Source organism: Stomoxys calcitrans, chromosome 4 (assembly GCF_963082655.1).
Source record: "Stomoxys calcitrans chromosome 4, idStoCalc2.1, whole genome shotgun sequence".
In the NCBI taxonomy this organism is placed as follows: Eukaryota; Metazoa; Arthropoda; class Insecta; order Diptera; family Muscidae; genus Stomoxys; species Stomoxys calcitrans.
Window position 1 is genome coordinate 57,731,411 of NC_081555.1, and position 25,673 is coordinate 57,757,083.

Genomic DNA, 25,673 nt, shown 5'->3' on the forward strand with positions numbered 1-25,673 from the left:
AGCCGGGCAATGACAAAGGCAATGTTCCAACATCGCATCATCTTCCCCGAATGATATATATATATATATGTATATATATATATATGTGTCCCGTTATGATATCAATAGCTATACTGACTTCCTTCTTACTTCGTTTCAGTAATTGCCTCGTCTTCTCACAATCTGGATTTTCAGCGTCCTACCGACCGTTTCGCTGTTCCACAATGTTGCATGCACATTCGTCGCCCACTCCCTTAACTAGGTCTGCGTCGACCCAAAAGGCTTCGGGTTTACCAAGTTTAATGACGACAGTTCTCTGGCCTTCACCGCCAAATCGTCTGCCCTTTTTTTTCCCCTTACTCGCGTTTGCACCACACCACCTCACGCATTCTGTGACCCCCAGGCCCACTCTGTCCCCTACCTTTGATCCATCCGTATAACATGATCTTCTAGATGGCAATACTAGGGTTCCGTCAATCCAAGACTGTGCCGATGGCAGCAGTGCCTCGCACTTCAAGGTTCATCTGAGGTATCCGATCGGAAACCTCTTTCTTTCTTTCCAGGTTTCCTATCGTCGCCTCGATTATACCGCGATGGTATGAGCTGCTCCCATCCTAAATCCATTCTCCCATCGCCGTAAGTCTCATAGTCGCAGTGGCTGCCTTACACTTAATCTGTATGTCAGTGGGTCGGATATCTAGAATAGTCTCCAGTGCCCTAGTGGGCGTGGTCCTCATCGCTCCGCCTATTCATTCCAATTCACATTCCTGTCCAAGATCACATCTAAGTATTTGACCTAGTCAGATATCGAAATCATCTTATTGAGAAACTATTATATATTATACTTCACATACGAGTTCTGATCCACTTTGGATGTCAAAGTGGGTGGGAAAAACATTAGCCGGAAGTCGATTCCACAAACGAACGGTTCGGGCAAAATAAGAATTCTCTCTATAATGCATTGTGCGGTCTGCTGGCCAATCAATTACAAACGGGTGTGAGTTCCTGGAATGTCTAGTAGTCCTGATATGCATCCTTACTTCAGGAATAAGAAGACGAATATCAGACGAACACACACCATGAAAGTTCCGATAGAACAGCGCCAAACAACCCACATAGCGACGATGATGAAGGGAGGCAATAGAGTTGGATACCCCACTGTCCCCAATCAACGCCATCGCTCTCCTCTGTACACGGTCCAGTAGCTCCAGGGATGATTTTTAAGCTCCAGCCCATACATGTGAGTTGTACTCCATTTTCGGCCTTATGAAAGTGGTGTAGATGTTAAGAAGATCAGACGGAGTGAAGTAATTCTTACACCGTTTAAGGAAGTCTAAACACTTGAATGCTTCTTTCGACGCTTCGAATACATGTTTAGCCCAACGGACTTCACTTTGTATTTTCATGCGCAGAACATCAAGAGCTTCTGATTGCTCAACATCTACACCGATGATAGACAAAGATGATCGTAAATGGTCAGCGAATCGTTTGAGTGACAACAAGCAGCACTGAGTCTTCCGTGCATTAAAATCTACTCGATTCATTCGACCCCACTCAGAAATGGCCAGCAAATTCTGGCAGAGTGTATCGTCCATAACCCGCCTTTTGTCCTCAATCTCACGAAGACTCGGCCTATGGTCGAATGAGTACGATTGACAGAGATTACTATCATCCGCAAATGAGTAGATCGGATTCGATGTCTGACCCAACAGATCGTTGATGAAAATTAGAAAAAGAGAAGGAGAAAGAACAACGATCCGACAGAAGTGCCACGAGGTCACGATTTCTGCGGAACCCATACCGTTGGTCGCTAAAAAGGCCATTGGACTCTAAATACTTCACAAGATGATGATTAACCATGCTCTCGGTGACCTTGGAGATAGCGGAGCATATAGCAATTGGCCGATAATTCTCAGGGTTGCTTGCCTCACCCTTCTTGGGTATTGGCTGAAAGTTCGCAACCTTCCAACGCGCCGGGAAGTCTCCCGCACGGTAGGCAAGATTGAAAAGGTTGCGTAATGGACGAGCGAACGTCGAAGAACACTTGCGTAAAACAAGTGTTGATATGCCATCCGTGCCCGGGGATTTATTTACGTCTAGATTTTCAAGAACCTTTAACTCCACGAGTTCGAAAAAATATTTGGTGTAGTTGATTGCTATCTGGCAGGGAAGAATTCCCTGCAAATATTTCAGCCAACAGGGTACTTTGTACATGCTTTGAAACTAAATCTATTTAGAACTCGTAGTAAGCTTGGTAGAAGGCTGGAAGAAAAATAAAAAATGAGTTACGTTGGTATAGAGAAGAAAAAATTGTTATAGGTTGAAAAAAGCCTGAAGAAAAAACACATTGTTTTTTTGTGCTGCGGAAAAAAAATTCATACAAACTTATTAGAAATTAAAGGGGAAAAAAATATTAGATTGTGCAAGAAAAATAATAAAAAAGCCATAACTGGACTTTCCGATAATGATTTATCTGAAGGAGGACCGGAGGCAACTTTCATCATTTGCAATAATAGCAACCAGAGACATGTTATGGACCTACAATTCTCCAGAAAGAAATTCTCTAGAAATTAAACGCAGTAAACTTTAAATTTTGAAGCTCTCCTGACCAACATTTCGCTGAAGCAGAATTTCACAATTGTATTAAACTATTACCTAAATTTGACAATTTTTCAAGATACCCGAATGTGTCAACTTTTTTTAAAATATCCAGATGTGCCAAATATTAAAAAATACCTGGAGTTTAAGATACTTTTTGGCTCTTCAACCATTTTAAGCTGGAACTAAAAAAGTGCCAAGAATCCATAAGACTTTCTTTGCAAAATATATATTGAATTTATCTCATTTATCATCACAGTAAGATTAAGTAATTCTATTTAAAATCAACATTATCATATTTATTTGTTCTTAAATGTTTCACCATAATTTTAATTATCCATAATTATAGTTTAATTTGCCTTATTTTTGTTTACCTAACTTATCTTGAAAATAAAATTTTTTTTACAGAAAATTATGAATTTTTATTTTACACTTAAAACTTCATTGAATTACGCAAAACATAAATTCACGTTTTGTACCTTATTATTAATTATCATTCACTTTTAAATATAAACGATTGTTGTTGGTTATGAAACTTTAAAGGGTTTCATTTTGTCACGAAAGGTGAAGGCAATCTATTAGGAGGTGCAATTAGGGCTGACGAGAATTTGTAAGTCAGCAGGTTGAGCGGGTAAAGAGTCTAGAGCAACAACCCAGTACCGGAAACAGACGAAGTACATGCATACGCATGTGCCTGCAAAGGCAGCTACAAGTACTTCCACACAAATGTTAACACCATTTCAAAATAAAATTGTGTGTCATTGGCACGACGTCATGCTCCTCCCATTGCTCGATATACGCCACCTGAAGGGCCTGCAAAATATGTCCATTTACGAGTCCTACAAAAGCAGTCTTTTGGACTGGGCTGCAACAGCACCATTAAAAAAAAGGCCTGCTGTTAAAGTTGTTTTTGCAGCACTGCGAAAAATTAAATATTTGTATGATCTAAAAAAGCAAAAAATAGAAAAAAACTATTTTTTTATATTTACGCAATCTAATTTCGCGTGTTAATTATTATTTTCATACCCCCTTCAAAATTTTTTTGAAGCCCACTTTTTGCTGCTAGCGTGATTTGAACCCTTCAACTGCAAAGCGCATACTTTACCAACTCAGCCATCACACTACAATATTAATGTAATGAATGGCAAAAGGTTAACTTTAACTTAACAACAAAATTCTAGTTGCAGTTTGCAGGCAGGCGAAGGTGCGTGCAATACAGCAAGGTTAAAAATGCTCATGTACAATCCGACTCTATTTCTACAGCAAACCCAGGTTCGATTCCCGCGGCCGGCCATTTTTTCTGTTTTATTTTTTCTTTAAAGTATTTTTTGAAAATTCGGCACAATATTTTATGTATTTCTCATTAAACAATTTTTTTAAAAGTGATTTCTACACTTTTTTTAAAGTTTTATTTGTTTTTTTTTTTTTATCAAAATATATAAAAGAGTAGCGTGACTGAATGACTGATCGTCGCCCAGCCCAAACGGCTAGAGGTAGAATCATGAAATTTTACACAAATGTTGGTATTAGGTCATAGGGATAAAACGAGATTTGGTGATATTCATACGTTAGGTACTAAAAAGAACCAAAAAGTACAAAATTGTGTGTACTTACCCAGCATGAACGGATTAATCTCGAATTATGATTTTGGGCTCAAATTAAAGAGCGTCTCGAAAAAATAAGATTTTATGGCAAAAATTTTCCAAAATAGTACCGGAAGTGGGAGAAATAGTACTTTTAGTGCTGCAAAAAATTCAGAGCTAGGGCTCTGAATTTTGGAACTTACATAATGGCAAACTTATTTCGATGACTAGAAGAGTTTTTGGAAATTTGTACATTTAGGTAGTAAAAAAAGTACCAAAAGTGTACAAAATGGGTGAAATTTGTGCAGGGCGGATGGATAGAGCTAGAATTTAGAAATTAAAAATTAAAAGACATCTGCTGCAAAGGAAAAATTTAAAAAATACTACTGGTAATGGGAGAAAACGTACGTTAAGTACCGCAATTGGTACCATTTGGTACTTTCCTTACAGATGTAGTTACAGGTCTGAAATTTGGCATATAGAAACAACGAGGAAAAAAATGAGGGATGACTAAATGATCTATTTTAAATTCGAACACGTTGGTACCAAAATTGGTACCAGTTGGTACTTTCTTTATAGACGTATCTACAGGTCCGAAATTTGGCATGTAGATATGGGTACGATTTGATAATTTCTTTAAAGATGGATGGTGCAACGAGGAAAAATATGATGGGTGACTAAATGATCTATTCAAAATTCGTAAATTTTGGTACCATTTAGTACTTTTTTTTATAGATGTAGCTACAGGTCTGAAATTTAGCACGTAGATACAACAAGGAAAAATATGAAGGATGACTAAATGATCTAATAAAAATTTGAACATTTTGGTACCAAAATAGGAACCATTTGATAATTTCTTTACAAATGGATCTAGAGGTCTGAAATTTGGCATGTAAGTACAACGAGGAAAAATATGATGGGTGACTAATGATCTATTTAATATTCATATATTGTTGTAGCAAAAAGTGTAAAATAATACACAAGAGCAAACAGCGAACGGGAACAGCTAGAAATAAGCTATTTGATAAACACTATCGCAGTATTGATCAAAATAAGACATGTGGAAGAAAACGTACGAAATTGTACCTTGAAAGTATATAATGGGCGAATGGAAGATATTTTTCACTCGTGCATTTAGTTACTCAAACGTACAAAATGGTACATTCTTTACGGAGTAAGATAAAGCTCTCAAAATTGCGATACATCTATACCTTGACGACAACTTTTGGACGATCGAAACTTTTTTTTCAAAGTCGTACATTTAGGTACTAAAACATACAAAAATGATACTTTATCTACGAATTGAGCTAGAACACTCAAAATTTGGAATCGGGTTCACCAAGACATTAAATATAGGGTGGATAGAAGATTTGTTTTTAATTCGTGCATTTGGGTACTAAAACATACACAATGGCACTTTTATTACATAAGCTTTCAAAATTAGGATACGGCTATACCTTAACGAAGCGGACCGCTGGGATGCTAGTTGTAAATAAATACACTTATGAAAATAACAATAATAATGTTTTTTGTTTATTTGTTACTTTGTCTAAGTCTAAAAATTTGAAAACCCATGCTTTGAAAATTAAATAGTGCAACTGCAGAGACTACCTCTATAAAAATTCAATGTTGTTCGTTTAGTACATAAGTCTACGAATATCAGAAATATCTTCTAGTCACTCAATACATACTGTTAAAGTGTAACTGTATCTCGAATTTCAGAGCACCAGCTCAATACGTAAGGAAAGTGCCGTTTTTACGTTTTAATACCTAAATGTAAAAATTAAAAAATTCTAGTTTCCCACAATATACTGTCAGGGTGTAGCTGCATCTCAAATTTTAGAGCTTTATGGCACTGTGCATAAGATTACCATTTTCTACGTTTTAGAAATTAAATGAACGAATTTAAAAAAATCTTCTATTTTTAATGTTTAGGTACCTATATGTACGATTTTCAAAAAGTCGTCTAGTCGTCCAATATATGCTTTTAAGGTACCAATTACACCACAATTAGTAAGTTTTCTTCCATTCCTGGTACGATTTGTTACGACATATAGTATATTTGTCAAGACTGCTAAGTCGTATCAAAATGCTTAGTTCTAGGTGTCCCTGCTCGCTGTAGGCGAAGATAAGCTCTTTCGTACTCTTTAGCACTTTTTGATACCAATATGTACGAATAGAACATTTTGTCACACATTACGATCCGCATCGTTTGAGTACCCGGCCACAGCAGAGTAAGGGGAAATGAATAAGCAGACGATTTGGCAGTCCAGACGACTGTCGTCAAACTTGGTTAACCCGAAGCCTTTCGGATCGACGCCGTCCAAGTAAAGAGCGTTGTTGTTGTTGTTGTAGCAGTTTATTGTGTACTATCTTTCGTCTGCTTGATTCTGTTGAGTGTCAAGACCCAGGAACTCCGCGACTAAGATGGGGTGCGTCCACAGGGATCTGGGTCTGAGTCGAGTGGGTCTGGTCGGGCAGTTAAACAGGTGACGTGTATCGTGCGGTCCCTGGTTACAATCGGGACATACATCTTGCACGTCGGCATCAATCCTAACTCTGTGGGAATTGAGGCGGCTGCATCTGCCGGAACGTAATTGAGCCAGAACTACTCTGGTTTGCCGGGGGAGGTCGATTTCTTCGGGTGCAATGGGTGGCGGTCGTTCTCTAAGGACTACATTCACCCGGTAGCCAATTAACGCGTCTGCTACCGTGTCTGCATGAATGTTGTTCAGATCCGCTTGATATGCCGCTTGATCTAGAGGTTCTCTCTTGTACCGCTAGACCTCACGCTCTAGATCGTGTAGATCTACCTTAAGGCTTCTGGGCGGTGGGTATCTATCCACAAGATGATGATTTGGATGATTTCTGCGATAACAGCCCAAAAGGTATTGCTTAGACAGCATGTAGTTATGTCTTCGCACTGGTAGGATCTTTGTCTCCTGATGGAGGTGGTCCACATGAGAACTAAGGAGACAGCCCGTCGCAGTTCGGAGGGCGGCATTCTGACAGATCTGAATATTATTCCACTGCGTGCCACAAAGTTGACGTGACCACACTGGCGCTGCATAACTTACCACAGACCGGCCAATTGCTTTGTACGTGGTCAACAAGGTTTCTTTGTCTGCATCCCAAGTGCTGCCAGCGAGTGACTTGAGGACCTTGTTTCTACTTTTGACTTTATTGCAGATTGCTGTGGCATGTGGGGAGAAAGTGTAGGAGCTGTCAAATGTGACGCCAAGTATTTTGGGACACTTGATGGTCGGAATCATTTCTCCATCGACCATCACAGTCAGCTCAGAATTCACCTCACGCGTATTTGTAGTGAACAGAGTGGCTGAAGATTTGGTGGCGGATATCTTCAGATTTCTTGCAGCGAAATATGAGGCAAGCTCGTTGAGGTAGACGTTCAACCTATCGCAGATGTCATCAATGGGTGGGGGGCGTGATGCCATGATCGTACAATCGTCCGCATATGATACGATCTCTATGCCGTCTGGAGGAGGTGGGATGGAGGATAGGTAGAGGTTAAACAGAGCCGCAGATATCACCCCACCTTGGGGAACTCCCTGTTTCACTCTACGGTGTTTTGCCTTCTTATCCCTAAATTCCACAAATGACTGGCGGCCACACAGATAATTCGCGACCCAACGTTTCAGGCCTGGCTGGAGGGACGTGTTGGCGATGTCATCAAATAATTTGGCATGGCTGACCGTGTCGAATGCCTTCGATAGGTCCAGTGCCACGAGGACCGTCCTATCACATGGCCTGGGTTGATTGAAGCCACGGCAAATGTGTGTGGTGATGGCATGCAAAGCTGTTGTTGTGCTGTGCAGTCTCCGAAATCCGTGTTGATGCTCGGCGAATGGAAATTCTCCTACGAGGCTCGGGAGGAGTAATGCCTCAAGCGTCTTTGCCACTGGTGAGAGAAGGGAGATCGGTCTGTACGACTCCCCCAAACTCGGGTCTTTACCAGGCTTCAGTAGCGGGATCACTCTGCCCATTTTCCACACATCGGGAACTATAAGAGTGTTCAAAGACAGGTTGAGGACAGTGGTAAGATACTCAACTCCAGGTGAATCCAGATTCTTCAACATCAATGTAGAGATTCCGTCGGGGCCCAACGCCTTGGAAGATTTGGCGCCACGGATGACATTCGTAACTTCGCCCACGGTAAATTGTGATGGGTGTTCATCGGCTCGGAGACCACGAATACGGCGAATGGCTCTCCTCCTTGCCCTGTCTCTCTCGGGATGCACAATAAATAGACGGTTGAACAACCTGGCGCATCTCTTCGGATCAGTCACGGTTAACTCGCCAAAAGTGACTGAGGTCCTGTCGTCCCGTCTACCGGGGTTTGAGAGAAACTTAACAGTGGCCCACAGTTTGCCTGCACCGGTGCCTAAGTTACATTGCTCCAAGTGTTCCAGCCACAAATTCCGCTTATGTTCGTTGACTACCCTGTTTATTTCCAGATTCAGCTCGCTGATTCTGGGGTTAGCGGGGTCCATAACACGAATGCCATCACGCTCGTCTGCGAGTACCACTGCTTGCGCCGGGAAATTGGGTCGCACTTGCGATAATCGACCGGCTGGTATAAAGCGAGCGGCTGCTGCGTTGATGATGTCTCGGAACTTCCTCTCGGCCACAAGCACATCAGAGGGGGTGGCAGTTTATTGAAGCGGCGATTGCTATACTCTCTGAAGCCAGTCCAATTGGCCTTCTTGTAATTGATGAACGTCCGGCGCTCAGAGGTTATGAAGTCGGGTGGTCGGTCGATGGTGAGAATTATGGGGAGGTGGTCTGACCCCAAAGAGATGACGGCTTGCCAGGATACGTCACTCGGGAGATCAGGGGATGCGAGTGAGATGTCTGGCGAGCTGCTGCACCTCCTCGTAATCCTAGTGGGGGCATCCTCATTCACCGTGCAAAACGTGGAGCTATCTATCTGCTCTGCCAAAGCTATGCCACGCTGGTCGTTACCTAGGGGAGAATACCATGACGAGTGATGTGCATTAAAATCCCCCAGAACCAGACGACTATGGCCAGATAGCAACCCACTTATGTCGGGGCTGTAGGCCTGGCCATTAATCGGGACACAGCTACCAACCGGCGGTATATACACGTTGTATATCTCTATCTCGGCAGTACCAGACCTGACTGCTACCCCCATACATTCCATGTATGGGTCACTAGCGTTAAGTGCAGGCGAGATAGGTCTATACTGCACGGAATGGTGTATAACGAAGGCCAATCCCCCACCTCCATTCCTTGAGCGATCCTTACGTAGCACATTGTAGCCGTGACAACTGTGCAAGCTGCAGGTGTTAGTCAGCTTTGTCTCCTGGATCGCTGCGACCGATATGCTCTTCCGACTCATAAAATCTACAATCTCATCAATCTTGCCACGCAGTCCATTGCAGTTTAACTGCAAGAACGATACACTTCCCGGCACTGGCCTGGCAATAGTAGGGCTAGGGTGCTGTTGTTGCATAAATTGCCGTACGGGAGAGGTCGGGGGGTCATATAGTCCGACGACGAGGACGCCGAAGGCGACGACGGCGACGCTTGTGACCCACTGCTGGCTATGTTCGCACAGCACCTAGCAACATAGCCAGTATGACTATACTCCCGTAGCGAAGTTAGGCCAGAGCAAGAACGGAAATGTACCCATTCCAAGCACCGGTTACACCTCACCAACACTGACCGATGATGAAGGCGGTTCTGGCAAACGGAACAGAACCAGGGTCCGGGGTTCTTTTCAATCCCGGCACGGACCAGAAGCGTACGGAGAAGGCACTCCGGGATGTGCCTCTCCCATGACGAAAAAAGACGAACACATACACTGAGGCGGCAGCCTTTGCCGATGAAGATTCCATCGGGTCAATCCGGTGCGTACAACCGGCTACCATGGGATTGCTAGCGTTGGCTACGAATGCGCATATATTACTGTAGAATAGCGAAACGGTCGGTAGAAAGATGAAAAACACAGAATCAGATCACTTATGCAAAATCGGTACGACAAGTGATAGCATGTCTATGGCAAGTGGGGAAGATTATGAGACGTTGGAAGATTTCCTATGTCATTGCCCGGCTTTTGCTGCTAACAGGCACTTCGGGGAGGACATAAACCAATTATGGGGCGTGATATAGAAAACAATTAGGAATTTTGTGAGTAGCACGGTGTTCCTGACTTAAATTTTCTTTTTCGAAGTTAATTTTTAGTATTTAAGACGCACAACAAGCCAAAAACTGGCTTAGGTGTATGTCCATAGTGGCATGGGACGGATGAATATCCGCCCCTCTTTTCAACCTAACCTAGTCACCCATTATATGTTTCCTAGTAGTACCTACATGCCAAATTTCAGACCTGTAGCTCCATCTATAAAGAAAGCACGAAATGGTATTAATTGTGGTACTAACATGTTCTAATTTTAAAGAGATAATTTAGACGACTAACATGTTTTGCCTACTTGTGGCTACATGTCAATTTTCAGACCTCTAGCTCAATCTGTAAAGAAAGTACCAAATGGTACCAATTTGGTACCAAAATTTTCGAGTTGTGAATAGATCCTTTAGTCACCCATCATATATTTTTTAGTTGTACCTACATGCCGTGTTTTAGGCGTCTAACTCCATCTGTAAAGAAAGTACCAAATGGTACCAACTGCGGTACTAAACGTACGTTTTCTCCCATTACCAGTACTATTATTCCATTTCTTTTTTTCATCCTCATAATTTTATAGCAGAGGCAAATTCAAATTCAACTTTATAGCAAAGACAAATTTCTAAGATATAAAATTTCCAAAAACTCTTCTAACCATCCAATTAAGTTTGCCATGGTGTACTTAAGTTTCAGAGCTCTATCTCAATTTACAAAGAAAGTAACAAATACAATAGTACCCATTGCAGCACTAAAAGTACTATTTCTCCCACTTCCGGTACTATTTTGGAAGATTTTTTCACTAATCCAATTTTTAAGATCTTTCACTTTCCTTTCACACTGCACAAACATGCACCATTTCGTAATATATTGGTACTATTTGGTACCTTAACGAACGAATATCGCCAAATTCAATCTTATTCCGCGTCTACGACCTAAGACCAACATTCGTGCAAAATTTCATAATTGTAGCTTAAGCCTCGTAGAAATGAAGGAGCAGTGAGTATCGCATCTTTTGGAGCCGATAAGCAGGCATATTAAAACAACAATTTTGAGAAGTTGTGTGGGTAGGTGTAAGAGCATTTTCACTCAAGGGAAAAAAGTCGAAAATATGTGTTATAGCATGCATATTTTGAAAAGTTGTGACTGATGGTGGATTGACTCCTAAAAAATTTATATTTATATGCCTACATGTTGGGAGCGATATGTAATTCCGCCACTGGGAACCTTGCATGTAACGTTGCTCACTAACTATTACTACCATCCGGGTTCTCAAGGTCACACACATGACACAATAGCTACCTTACACTTTACTTTTATGTGGACACATCCGAATTAGTCTCCAAAGGAAAAGAACTGCCCCTGGACTGAGCACTGCCGGGGCCAGAAGGTAGCGACTCCGGAGAGGATTGAACCAGAAGGGGGTGTTAATGAAGGAGGTGTTAAAATTTACCTAATTAATCACATAAAAAGCAAGATATTAGACACATCTATACAAGGTAACTCCATATATATTTTGAGATTTAGAGATGGAAATGAAAAAATGCTGATTGAAAATGTATACAGACCTCACGGGTTATCCAATCCAGAAATATAAAAGGCAACCCTCGTAGAAACATTGACCTCATGCCACTAATTTCTATCTTAACTACAAATACTTAAGAATATGAAAGCATTGTCATAACGGGCGATTTTAATAGTAACGTACTACATGAATAATTCTTGGTCGATGAAATGCAATCTATTGGTCTCACACTTGTTAATTCTAATTTTTCCACTTATTTTACGGCTTTGACTAATACATTACAATATTTTGATTTAAGAAACAGGCAATCGAAGTGTTTGTTATATGAGCAACTTTCGGAGTTTTTTTTTCAAGACGTGATTTGGCCTTCTTCTCTTTCGATGTTTTTAATCACTTCAGGCCTACAGATGAAACATATACCTATCGTGATTTTAAAATGATTAATATCAATTTGATGGAATATCTCATGTCAACCATAAATTGGGATAAAATTTTCTACCATCAATTACTAGATGACAGATTTTCCTTCCTACAGTATAAAATATTAGACAACTAGCGAGAAACCCTGGTTCACAAATGACATTAAAAGGTATATCAACGTGACAACATATGGCAGATGGAAGCGTTTCCGACTACCAATTCTTCATATGCTATATCGACAACTTCGGAATAAGGTGATGGAGGATATAAAGCAAGCTAAATCTCTTTATATTGAAAGGCTATTTTCACAGCCAATCGATTTTGGTAGTTGTAAAAGGTGTTACGAGAAATTGGTGTTGTAGGAAAAGAGCGAAATGTAAAGGTAAATGACAATGTAGATGAGCTTAACAGTCGTTTTACAAAAACTGCAACTGGGGGACTTAAATTATTACGATGGGGTTACTAGAGAATTCAAAGAAGAAGTTATGAGAGATCTAAATGGAATAAGGTCTAATTTCATTGGACTAGATGGCAAAGATTCCCAGTTCGCTAGAACGATACTACCGTTATTACTTCCGCATATAACAAACCTTTTTAATTCGGTACACACAACATTGATTTTTCCTTCTTGCTAGAAATATGCTAAAGTAATACCAATTCAGAAGGATGTGATCAAATGTAGACTCATTGCTATATTGCTTTTCCTCTCAAAAGTGTTAGAGCGTCTTCTCCACGATCAAATGAGTAACTTTTTATCGAATAACATTCTTTTGACGAATAGAAATCGCGATTCCGTCCGAAACATGGATGCATTAGTACGCTGCTTAATATTTCGGAAGACAGTCGCTCGAGTCTGGATGAAGGTTCCTATTATTTTTGGATCATTCGAAAGATTTTACAATGTTAGTTATGAATTATTGCATTTCAAATCGGAAAATGTATTTAAATTTCCAGTCTCGCCATTCTTATGACGTCCTACCTCCACAATAGACAACAATCGGTTTACAGTGAAGACTGTCTTTCTGATTCCTTGCCTTTAGCGCTAGTAGTACCTGCATTTATGCAAACAATTTACCCGAACGATTACGTTTTTGCCTAATACATTTGTATGTTTGCTGATGATGTGCAGCTCTATTCCAGCTGTGATTCATCTAAGTCTGATGAATGTATAGAAAGAATTAACGAAGATCTCAAGGTAGTGCACGATTGGGCAAGGGCCAATGGAAATCTAAATACTTGACGATTCATAAACGCGCACTGAATCCTCCTATTAGGCGGGTCTAATATTGAAATAGTAGAATCAGCCAAGAACTTTGGCATTATATTTAATAAACATTTGATGTGGACGATTCATGTCAATATCTCTACCGGTAGAGTATACTGAATACTGGGGAATCTACGGCATTCGCATTTTGTCACTCCTTTTCACATTCGAATACACTTGTTGGTACCTACCTAATACTAACACGTTTATACACGTTTATACACGTTTATACACGTTTATACACGTTTATACACGTTTATACACGTTTATACACGTTTATACACGTTTATACGTTTATACGTTTATACACGTTTATACACGTTTATACACGTTTATACACGTTTATACACGTTTATACACGTTTATACACGTTTATACACGTTTACTAACACGTTTATACACGAATTTCTGACAAAAGTGACAGTGCCTCAAAGAGAAGATTAAATGTTACATTCAACAGTATCGCAAGATATGTTTTTGAAAGAAGACGCGGCAAAATATCGGACTTTTCCAAGTTGAAGTTTCTATGTTATAAAAACTTTGTATACATTTATTAAATTAAACTACATTAGAAGCATTTCATTTGCCAGCACTTCTAATTGTAAACATGTTAATACAAATGTATATGAAACCTTAACTCTCATTCTTTAATAACTGTAACTTAGATGCTGCTATTTGCCATTTATTCGATCAAACATGTGTCCCCTGTTTACACTTGCACCCACGATCAATTGAAGGAATCGATCGGAGTATTCCTTAGGTATACATGCTGCTCGTAGATGTTTTATTTTTGGAGATAAGCACACATGCCATTCTCGATTAGAACTACAGTTGTTTTTGTTCTTCTAAACTCAAATTCTTCACGATTGTTGGTAGTTTTCATACGAGATCTGGGTGTTTGCCTTTCGAAGTAGCAGTTTGAGGAAATTTTTAGTGCTTTAGATGACCCTGTTTTGGGTATGTAGTTTATTTTTTGTTTTGGGTATGTAGTAAAGGGATGTACATGTCAGGTTAGGACACATAAAATAACAGACGACAAGCCATCAATTTGCATAGTACACTCACAAATCCATGCAGCCAAGCCCAAGAAAGGCATGACGCACAGTGGGAGAAATGAAAGCATTTACGGAAATTTCGTACGTGAAATTTCTGTAAACGTTTTCGGTTTCCAGTACATTACCTGCTATCCTTTCAAAAAAGTATTGGTATGGCGACAGGTTAGGTTAGGTTGAAATAGAGGGTGCGGATGTTAATCCGTTCCATACCACTATGTACATACACTTAAGCCAGTAATCGGCTTGTTGTGAGTTCAAAAAGAATAAATAGTAACTGGAAAAAGAACATTTTAAGTTAGGAATTACGTTCTATTTACAAAATCCTTAATACTTTTCCATACTACTCCCCCACCTAAGTACCGGTGTCTGGTAGCCGCGAAAACAGGGCAATGACATAGGAATTGCTCCAACGTCCCACATGTCTTACACATGCTATCACTTGCCGCATCGATTTTGCATAAGTGAGCTCGTAGTCCTATGTGTTCTGTTATGACACCAAAGCTATACTAACCTTCTTCTTACTTCCTTTCAGTAATAGCCTCGTCATCCCAGGATCCGTATCACTTTAGAGGATTTTCGCCGTCCTATCGACTGTTTCGCTGTTCCACAGTGTTACATCGTGTATCGACCCAAAAGGCTTCGAGTTAACCGGTAGTAGTTATCGAAGGTAGTTGTCTGGATTACAGATGAGACAGTGCTTGGAGTACTTGAGAGAAAGATTCTTTGTAAAATATATGGACCAGTTTGTGTTAATAAAGAATATAAGCGTCGTATGAACCACGAGCTGTATGACGACGATAGCATAGTTACACGTGGGTCATGTTGTCAGAATGAATGAAGAAGCTCCAGCAAAGAAGTCATTTGAAGGCAAATTCCGGGAAGACCAAAACCCGATGGAAAGATCAAGTGGTAGGAGACACTTCAAAACTTGGTGTCAGAGATTTTAGAATGAGCGCAGAAAATCGAGGAGCTTGGAACGCTATTCTACCTTTGGCTAGTGGAACAAGTGTTCTGTCATAGCGAATTAAGGCGAGAAGGCGTTAATCTCCTTCTTGCACAGCAAGACTGTTCGTGACCTTACCGTCCTGGTTGTTATTGCCCTTATGGGCATTTTACTGTCCCTAAAGATGTTAACACTCGACGTCCTCGCGATAGTACTACACCACCTCACGCATTCCACGCGATGTCCTGCATCTCCGCCTGCAGGACAGTAATATGATCTGACAGTTTTAACATATCTCAGTCCCTGGGTTCTTAATGTAGACCCCCCGTCTCAAAGGACCCGGTCCACTCGGTACTGGTCTAAGGATTGGATCAATGTGTCGGTCCGCACATTATTAAACGCCCCTTCAATGTCAATGCAAACCGCCAATGTGAACGTCTTGGCATCGAAGGCTTCTTCTATTTTATGCACAACTTCGTACAGGGCAGTCTCCACCAACCTTACCTTGACATAGGCTTGCTGTTTGTATATGAGCAGTTCGCTGGATGTCCTACTCTTTATCATGGTATCCACAATGCATTCCATGGTATTCAGTATAATGTGCGAGGGGCTTATAGGCCTTTGGTGTCGCATAACTTCCCTTGCCGGGCTTGGGTATAAACGCCACCCTTGCCTTCTGCCAGGTTTTCGGAGTATATGCAAGTCCTAGTTTTTTTTTTCAATAAAAAATAAAAATAAAATGCTATGTCACTATAAATACCGTAAATAGCAAATATATGAAATTGATCAAAATTGGACAAAGGAATGATGGATTGGTTTTAATGGGTTAATTTTTTTTATTTTAAATCAATTTATTTAAACAGAGACTAACTATGATCATGTTTAAAAATACAATTAGAAAACTTAATCTCTACTACCGCTTTTTAAATACGCGGATAGTTGCAGTAGATGGAAAACTTGCACGCATTCTACATTTATATGGACCATACTCTAGTACCATAAATACCGCAAAAATCTGTAATTGCTTTTTAGCAGCTAATTACAGTACCATAGAAATCCTTAATTACAAAATAGGGATAAAGGTTTTTTGATGCCTTCACCCATTTTGTCAAAGGGTCGTTTGACGCCAACATATTATATTTTTATGCAATATTTTCAAAATTGACACTGTTGTTTGATGCATTGCAGGTATGCTGTGTTGCTGCCTAAACGGTTTATAGCATCGTTGAATCTTCGGCATAGCAGTCTCTAACAGCAGTTGGTTTTTGTTGTCGTTGTGTTGATGATCGAATATTGTAGCGATGCAATTGTTTTCGACAGATGACATTAATAGAGAAAATTGTGACATTTGCAGGGCATTGGTATGTAGGACACCTTAATCAATTTGACAAAGGTATACATGGCGTATCAGAAATCGCGATCCACCATGCCAGTCAAAGTGTTTTGAATGATAACACACATTTGTTGAATATTTATAACTTCTTTGATATGCTATTATTTGAATAGAGAGCATTAAATGTGATCTCGAGCTGAAAATGTTCGAAAAATCACGATAAGATTTTAAAGACCAAAATAAAAGAGCGCAAAAGGACAAATCAAACGAACCGGCGCGTCGCTGTGCTGTATGTTAATGCGACCTAAGCACAAAAAGCACTTGCAGTAACATTCATAGAATGTTCAAGTGCACGACAAAACGAATTTGCCAATGTTGATATGTTTGTTGTTCTTAGTATAGATGATTAGTATGTATCGGAATAGTGGAAAGTAAGGCTTCCTTCTCTCTTACTGCGCTAGGGAGAGTTAGAGGACTTACTGAGCCCTGTTTCGAAACAAAAGCCAGCTCTACACCATACTCAATTGTCTTTGGGTATGTAGGGCAACTTAATCAATTTGACAAAGGTGTTGATGAAGATACATACATGGCGTATCAAAAATCGCAATCCACCATGCCAGTCAAAGTGTTGTAAATGATAACGCACGCTATTTTAAATAATCAAAATTCATTGAAAATCATCCATAAATTGCTTAAAAACAATTGTTCAGTAAACTTGCAATAAGAATCATTAAATACTTAGACATTGTTCACAGAAAAAGTTACTTAACTGAACATACCAAGATTTCATTAACATACAATTGATTGCTGATTCCAACGCCGAAGATTTCACACAGCGGTTGGAAATGTCTCTAATAACAACACTTGCCAAATTCTTTCAACAGTGAAGCATGTTTTATGAATTTTTAAAAGGCAATATCAAAATATAAAAATATATTTAACAATATTATAAATTAATCATGAACAAATAAATGTGTGTGTAGTTGATGATTGATTAACATTGCATTGCTTTTGTCAAAAATTTTACTAGTCGCTGAGCTACTCATAAATTATTCACCACACTCAAACGTCATATATTTCCAAACCCTACAACTTTGCTATCAATTGGCACACATACACTGAAGAATGTTCGTGGTTTGTTATTATTTCTACTTGTGTGAAGAGAGCTCGCATACAACAAAAGTGCGTAAGAAAAGGGCTGCATACCTAGGAATAATTGAAGTGGGATAGTGAATGGACTGTCATCAGTATACTCCGATGTCCTTACAGAATTTACTGGGTCTGCTCCAGTTTATGACAATGGTATCGGGGCCGATACAGACTAATTACCTTCGGGGATCAACGCTCAATTGAAATGTATCATTGTGCGCTAAAAAAGATTGGTGAGATCTGGGCAGGTGCAGCACTAGATTTAGTCAACCAATGGCGCAAGCTTGCATACCAAGGATTCCCTCAGATCATGAGGCGATACTTGGAAGACTGAGGGAATGTAATCCCAATTTTTCAATCACCGACTGGAAGATTGGTAGATTTGATGAGGCTGATGGTGAACAGAGACATGCAGTATTCGTACTAAACTCCGGCTGTCTCGCGGACCTCAATAAGTCTGAGGGAGTTTTATCCTACGGATTCAACAACTTTAAATTGAAGGTCTATAGAAGCGGTGGGGTTGGGGAATCAAGAGACGACTTTATTGCTGAACACTTGCCTGTAGAACTATCGACCACATCGCTAAGGTCTGGCGGATTGCAAGAGATTGAAAATCCCTCTGCCACGACCGAAAATGGAGAGCAAGGCTTGACACGGGACACGACAAGCCCTGTGTGGGTGGGTCATCCGGTTGGACTGGGCTCAAGGTGTGCGCCAGCGGGGGAGGACGGAACTGAAAAAGTACTTCGACAGTAGCAGCTAGTGAAGCATATAAGGAAGAAACGTCCACACCGCAAGTGTCTAGTCTCCTGAGGAAGAGTGGTTACACAGCTTTCTCATCTGACCCTGGATTCGTACGGAAGCTCATCATGACAAAATCTAACGAATCTCGTGAGGGTGAACTCCTGGCGGAATCAGCAGAGGAGGCTAACACAACAGTGGTGGATGCCTGGAAGGTCCTGACTATAGTCCGGTTCGGCTGCACTAAAGTTCCTCCTGATGGCAGGGGGATCTGAGGTGGTTCTCATCCAGGAATCATGGGTGTGTGGACGAAAGGTTCGTGGACTAAGAATTCCGGAGGCTTTTAGGGAAATTGTGTCTGAGCCGAAAATCCTTTGGGCGATAAAAAGTTTGGACTCCTTTAAGTCATCAGGCACTGATGATGTATCACCGGTTGAATTAAAAGCTATGTCTGATAGACTGGTTTCTTGGCTTAGGGAAATATACTTTGATTGTATCACTTTGATTGTATCAGCACGTTACATATATATCTCTGGGATGGAGGGACACGAAGGTCACTTTCATCCTTTATACGGAAGACTCTTGAGAGGTTGATAGAAATATATCTTAGGGCAAAGAACCCTGGGGATCGCCTGTCGCGGCAGCAGTATGCATATAGTAAAGGCAAATCCACTGAAACAATCCTTCACGACATAGCGCCATCTTGTTGAAACCACATGTCAACCAAGTTCAGTTCTTTCATTTTTGGCAACAAAAAGTTTGTTAGCATCGAACGATAGCGATCGCCATTCACCGTAACGTTGCGTCCAACAGCATCTTTGAAAAAATACGGTCCAATGATTCCACCAGCGTACAAACCACACCAAACAGTGCATTTTTCGGGATGCATGGGCAGTTCTTGAACGGCTTCTGGTTGCTCTTCACTCCAAATGCGGCAATTTTGCTTATTTACGTAGCCATTCAACCAGAAATGAGCCTCATCGCTGAACAAAATTTGTCGATAAAAAAGCGGATTTTCTGCCAACTTTTCTAGGGCCCATTCACTGAAAATTCGACGTTGTGGCAGATCGTTCGGCTTCAGTTCTTGCACGAGCTGTAATTTATACGGTTTTACACCAAGATCTTTGCGTAAAATCTTCCATGTGGTCGAATAACACAAACCCAATTGCTGCGAACGGCGACGAATCGACATTTCACGGTCTTCAGCAACACTCTCAGAAACAGACGCAATATTCTCTTCTGTACGCACTGTACGCATTCGTGTGGTTGGTTTAATGTCCAATAAAGTAAACTGAGTGCGAAACTTGGTCACAATCGCATTAATTGTTTGCTCACTTGGTCGATTATGTAGACCATAAATCGGACGTAAAGCGCGAAACACATTTCGAACCGAACACTGATTTTGGTAATAAAATTCAATGATTTGCAAGCGTTGCTCGTTAGTAAGTCTATTCATGATGAAATGTCAAAGCATACTGAGCATCTTTCTCTTTGACACCATGTCTGAAATCCCACGTGATCTGTCAAATACTAATGGATGATGATCAGCAGAGGAACACCTCAAGAAGGTGTACTGTCTCCTTTACTTTGGAATATAGCCATTAACAATACATTGTTGTCTCTGGAAGAAAACGGTGTAAAAGTGGTCGCGAATGCTGATGACGTGACAATTGAGGTTAGGGGCACGTTTCTAAGTTTCACTCTAAGAGATATACTTCAGGAAGCTCTACGTGCAATAGCGAAAGGGGTTCCGAAAGTGGTCTTGCTGTGAATCCATGCAAGACAGAAGTAGTTCTTGTCAGCAGGAGATACAAGTTGCCTACAGTGGAACCTGTCTCCTTGGATGGGAGAATGTTCCATTTACAGAAAGCGCAAAACACCTGTCTGTTTTGCCGGACAGGAAATTGAACTACAAATTCAACATTTTGGAAAGAGAAAGAAATTCAATTCTTGCTCTATACACCTGCAAGAGAACCATTGGCAAAAGTTGGGGGCGGGTACGGACATCGTGTTATCCTTGATATAATGTCCGAAGTTCCAGGCTGTGTGGATTACATCCTACCTGAGCCGCTAGCCGGAGGAAGTGGTGGAATGGCTTAGATATAATAACATAGCGACGGTTGGCATAAATATCTTTTCAGACAGCCAGGCAGCCATTCAAACCCTGGATAATGTATTTCTGAACACAAAAACCGAGTTGGCTGGACAGTTAAAAATTCACCTGTTATGGGTGCCGGGCCACAGAGATATCTCAGGGAGTTGTAAAGCGGACGAGCTTGCGAGACTAGGAACTACCCTACACATTTCTGGGAAAATGGAATCTGTAGCGACATATAAGCTAAGTTTTCAGCACCAGGTCCGAAGAACAAAAAATGATAGATGGTCACAAAAAGGGGACTGTGAGCATTCCAAAACTATGTAGCCTAATCTAGACTTGAAGAGGTCTACCGTCACTGCTTACAGACTGAACCAACAACGGCTTTTGCAGAAGCTGTGAGGACATCGAAGAAGAAGAGACTATAGAATGCCTTCTGTGTGTTTGTCCCGTGTCTCATTTCTTTGATAACCTGTCTGATTTAGAGGATGTGAGCATTCACAAGTTATTGGATTTTTTAAAGCAATCTGGATGGTTCAACGGTAGGATCTAGAAGGCATCTTCCTTCTTCTGTTCCTGTGGTTTCACAATGGACGAAAACCTCTAAGTGAGTCTGATGGTAGACTGCTACTTAAACCTTACCTAATCTGGCTGAAATTTTCCGTATGTTGAACTTCTATGCCTTTCAACATTTATACAATGGTATCAAGAGCCAAAGAAATCGTCCAGAAAACTTGTAATACAATGTAGTGGATACAAACGATTTGGCTTCAGCGAACTTTACACCTTTATAGTGTAGAAAAATCACTTTTTTAAACGTCCTGCTGCAACGCTGTTTAAATATAAGGCGTTCCAAATAGAAGCATAGAACCCACTTAGGGCATAAAAAGCATTACGATTAGGGATATTTGAGGTGCATGGAATTCCTTTTATAGGTTAACTTTTCATGATTTAGAGTGCACAGAAAGCTGATTACTGACTTAAATATGAGCTCATAAATTCCGAAGACGGGCTAAAATCCGAGCAAACTTACAAGCCAGCACCAAAAATTGTTCGTTTTTTATTACCAATTTGTCATTGTCAAATGACGGGAATTGCCAGATAAAACCTCAAAAAATTCCAGACTTCAATAGTTATTATATAATTCTTTGACTGTTGTTAGAGGTTAAGAATACGAAATTTTAAAAACAGTTTAATAAGCAATAAGTGTAGACAAGTTAAAAGATATTCAAACATCTTTTTTTTGTGAAATCGGTCGCTTATATTTTTGAGTTCTTAATCTCAAAAAAATTGATAAAAGTACTTACCAGTTGCAAGTAAACTGCATGATCCCAAGAACACAAAATCTGATAATGTCTTGTTGTGACATTGGTATGTCTGCCATTATAAAAAAAGAAAAAAGTGAATATATGTTGCTAATTTTTAGATGGACAAAATAACTTACAAAGAATGACTTATTATTCTGTGAGGCAATACCTGCTTGCCATAAACTTAAATTTCCGTCACCATCCCCGATACCAAACTTGTTGCCCTGTTCAGAAAATCTGCATCTTGTGACCTTAGCAAACGTACCAGAAGCTCGCGGTGTACAAACAACTTGTTGGTGACCCCATTCCCAAATTTGAACTGATCCATCCTGACCTCCGGTCAAATACAACGGCATTAAAGGATGTGAACTCATACGTTTAACATTGTCAATTTTGTGTTTTAATATCTGCAAATACAAACAAATTATTTAATAATTAATAATAAATAGTGTAAATAATAATTAACTAGCCTGTCCAGGCACGCACCGATGTGCCCTGTTTTAAAATATGCAGAATAAAAATTCCCGTATATTTGCAATTCAAACTTCTAGATTTTATTATAGCATCTTGGCTTTAAAGGTTTACAATATTGAAAAAAGTTATATATAGTAAATCAACAAAACATTTGGGTGCAACAAGTTTTTGTTTTTGCAAAAACGCCAACATTTTCTATTGTTTTCAGATGGTAAAAAATTGGCTGTACCCTAAAAATGTTCAATACTTTACGTTTATATCTTAGTTGAATATTACATCTTATCTTTTCATTTTTTTTTATTTTGTTTCAGTACTCAATTTTCCTTATTATTTAACAAAAACAAAAATGTACTTCCTTGTTGTCAAAAATGTACATTAATATTTAAGAAATGCGTTAACTATTGTTAAGAAGTTTACTGTTTCCTTCAAGGTCAGATACCAAATATTTTCAAGGTTTCATAGGTTCTTCTTTACTATAACTTCATAAACCATTAGCGCTCCATATTGCTGTTATTACGGGAATGGATATGTACATTCGATGTTTTTGGCGACTCTCTTTATATTTCAACGACAGGTTCGTACGCTATTTTTCATATCATTAGGCTACATGTTCTCTTGTGACTTTAATTTAAGACCAAAATTGTTATGTCCATTTCAGGGACGTTCCACATTTGGTAATTGCTGGTGGACGGAATCGGCTCTCATGATTTTGTTTCAATGCCAGTTCGAACTCTACTCCATAAAACCTTTTTATATGAGACCCAGGTTGTTTCAAATAGGCTACAATCCCATTGAGAAGGTTTGGCGTCCCTTGAAATTCTCGACCAATAAATTTGGATATCAAATTCATACTAAATCTCAAATATCTTAAATTTAAACGACACATTGTCATAAAACAAGTGCGTTAAGCCCCTCTGAATCTTTAATTTCCCACTTGTGAAACCTTCATAATTGAGTGTTTGTCAAGGTCTTTTTTGATATTGGAATGACCCATAGGCACTTGACACTAAGCCATATTTCAATGTTAGATTCAATATACCTTCCATTTGAGGCACCATATTGTCATGATCGTGCCTTTCGAAGCATTACCACTGCAAATGCAATATGCCCATGAACATTACATGGTATATTACCTCACCAATATCATCAGCATTAGGAGGTGATAAGCACTGTTAAACATTTTTTCTGATGTTCTCGCCAGGATCCGGGTTTTTAGTGTCAAAGGTGGACATGCTTACCTTTGCGCTACAGGCGTTAACGTCGTTAACCCTTAGCCAAACAAAATTAGTTTAAAAGGTCGATACGCAGCTCTGGTGAAATTTTCGCTTGCATAGGAAATATTCTAAGCGAAATTGTTGATTTCTTTTATGTTACAGAAAACATTGTAAGCTTTGGAGATTTTTTTTTCGATATTATTGAATATCTTAAGCACAATATCTATATGAGTAACCAGATTTTCTTCTTTGTCTCTGCAGAAGATTGAATCTTTGATAAAAATTTTCGGAATAAATTCTGGCTCCTTCCCTTTGTACATTTTGTCATTCCATTCGTAACACATCGGGTTATTCATTTAAAACCTATCAAAGTATACATACAAGATCATCGAAAAATCATTTACGCGATCTAGCCTTGTCCAACAGCGATCTAGCCTTGTAAGAACGCCGACAACCGTCCCGAGTTTTGATAAAGAAATCACTCGATATGAAGATCGTCGAAAAATCATTTACGCGATCTAGCCTTGTCCAACAGCGATCTAGCCTTGTAAGAACGCCGACAACCGTCCCGAGTTTTGATAAAGAAATCACTCGATATGAAGATCGTCGAAAAATCATTTACGCGATCTAGCCTTGTCCAACAGCGATCATCACTCGATATGACGCCCATAAAAAGTGAAATTGTTGGGTTTTTAAAGTGGTCTGGATGGTTCAAAGATAGCAACCAAAAGGCATCGTCCTTGTTGTTGTTGTTGTTGTAGCAGTTTATTGTATTCTATCTTTCGTCTGCTTGATTCTGTTGAGTGTCGAGACCCAGGAACTCCGCGACTAAGATGGGGTGCGTCCACAGGGATCTGGGTCTAAGTCGAGTGGGTCTGGCCGGGCAGTTAAACAGGTGACGTGTATCGTGCGGTCCCTGGTTACAATCGGGGCATATATCTTGTACGTCGGCATCAATCCTAGCTCTGTGGGAATTGAGGCGGCTGCATCTGCCGGAACGTAATTGAGCCAGAACTACTCTGGTTTGCTGGGGGAGGTCGATTTCTTCGGGTGCAATGGGTGGCAGTCGTTCTCTAAGGACTACATTCACCCGGTAGCCAATTAACGCGTCTGCTACCGTGTCTGCATGAATGTTGTTCAGACCCACTTGATATGCCGCTTGATCGAGAGGTTCTCTCTTGTAGCGCTAAACCTCACGCTCTAGATCGTGTAGATCTACCTTAAGGCTTCTGGGCGGTGGGTATCTATCCACAAGATGATGATTTGGATGATTTCTGCGATAACAGCCCAAAGGGTATTGCTTAGACAGCATGTAGTTATGTCTTCGCACTGGTAGGATCTTTGTCTCCTGATGGAGGGGGTTCACGTGAGAACTGAGGAGACAGCCCGTCGCAGTTCGGAGGGCGGCATTCTGACAGATCTGAATATTATTCCACTGCGTATCACAAAGTTGACGAGACCACCCTGGCGATGCATAACTTACCACAGACCGGCCAATTGCTTTGTACGTGGTCAACAAGGTTTCTTTGTCTGCACCCCAAGTGATGCCAGCGAGTGACTTAAGGACCTTGTTTCTACTATTGACTTTATTGCAGATTGCTGTGGCAGTTGGGGAGAAAGTGTAGAAGCTGTCAAATGTGACGCCAAGTATTTTGGGACACTTGATCGTCGGAATCATTTCTCCATCGGCCATCACAGTCAGCTCAGTATTCACCTCACGCGTATTTGTAGTGAACAGTGTGGCTGAAGATTTGGTGGCGGATATCTTCAGATTTCTTGCAGCGAAATATGAGGCAAGCTCGTTGAGGTAGACGTTCAACCTATCGCAGA

The 25,673-nt window shown here is 40.3% G+C and overlaps 1 protein-coding gene across 1 annotated transcript in view; it reads right to left on the reverse strand.

Moving 5' to 3' along the window:
- LOC106087131 (dmX-like protein 2) overlaps window positions 1-25,673 on the reverse strand; it is a 552,769-nt gene that overhangs the window by 103,523 nt on the left and 423,573 nt on the right. Inside the window, exons 16-17 of the mRNA XM_059366477.1 lie at window positions 22,293-22,562; window positions 22,156-22,225 (exon numbers count right to left, since the gene is read on the reverse strand). Coding sequence (XP_059222460.1) covers window positions 22,156-22,225; window positions 22,293-22,562 — 340 coding nt within the window. The remainder of the gene's footprint in view (window positions 1-22,155; window positions 22,226-22,292; window positions 22,563-25,673) is intronic.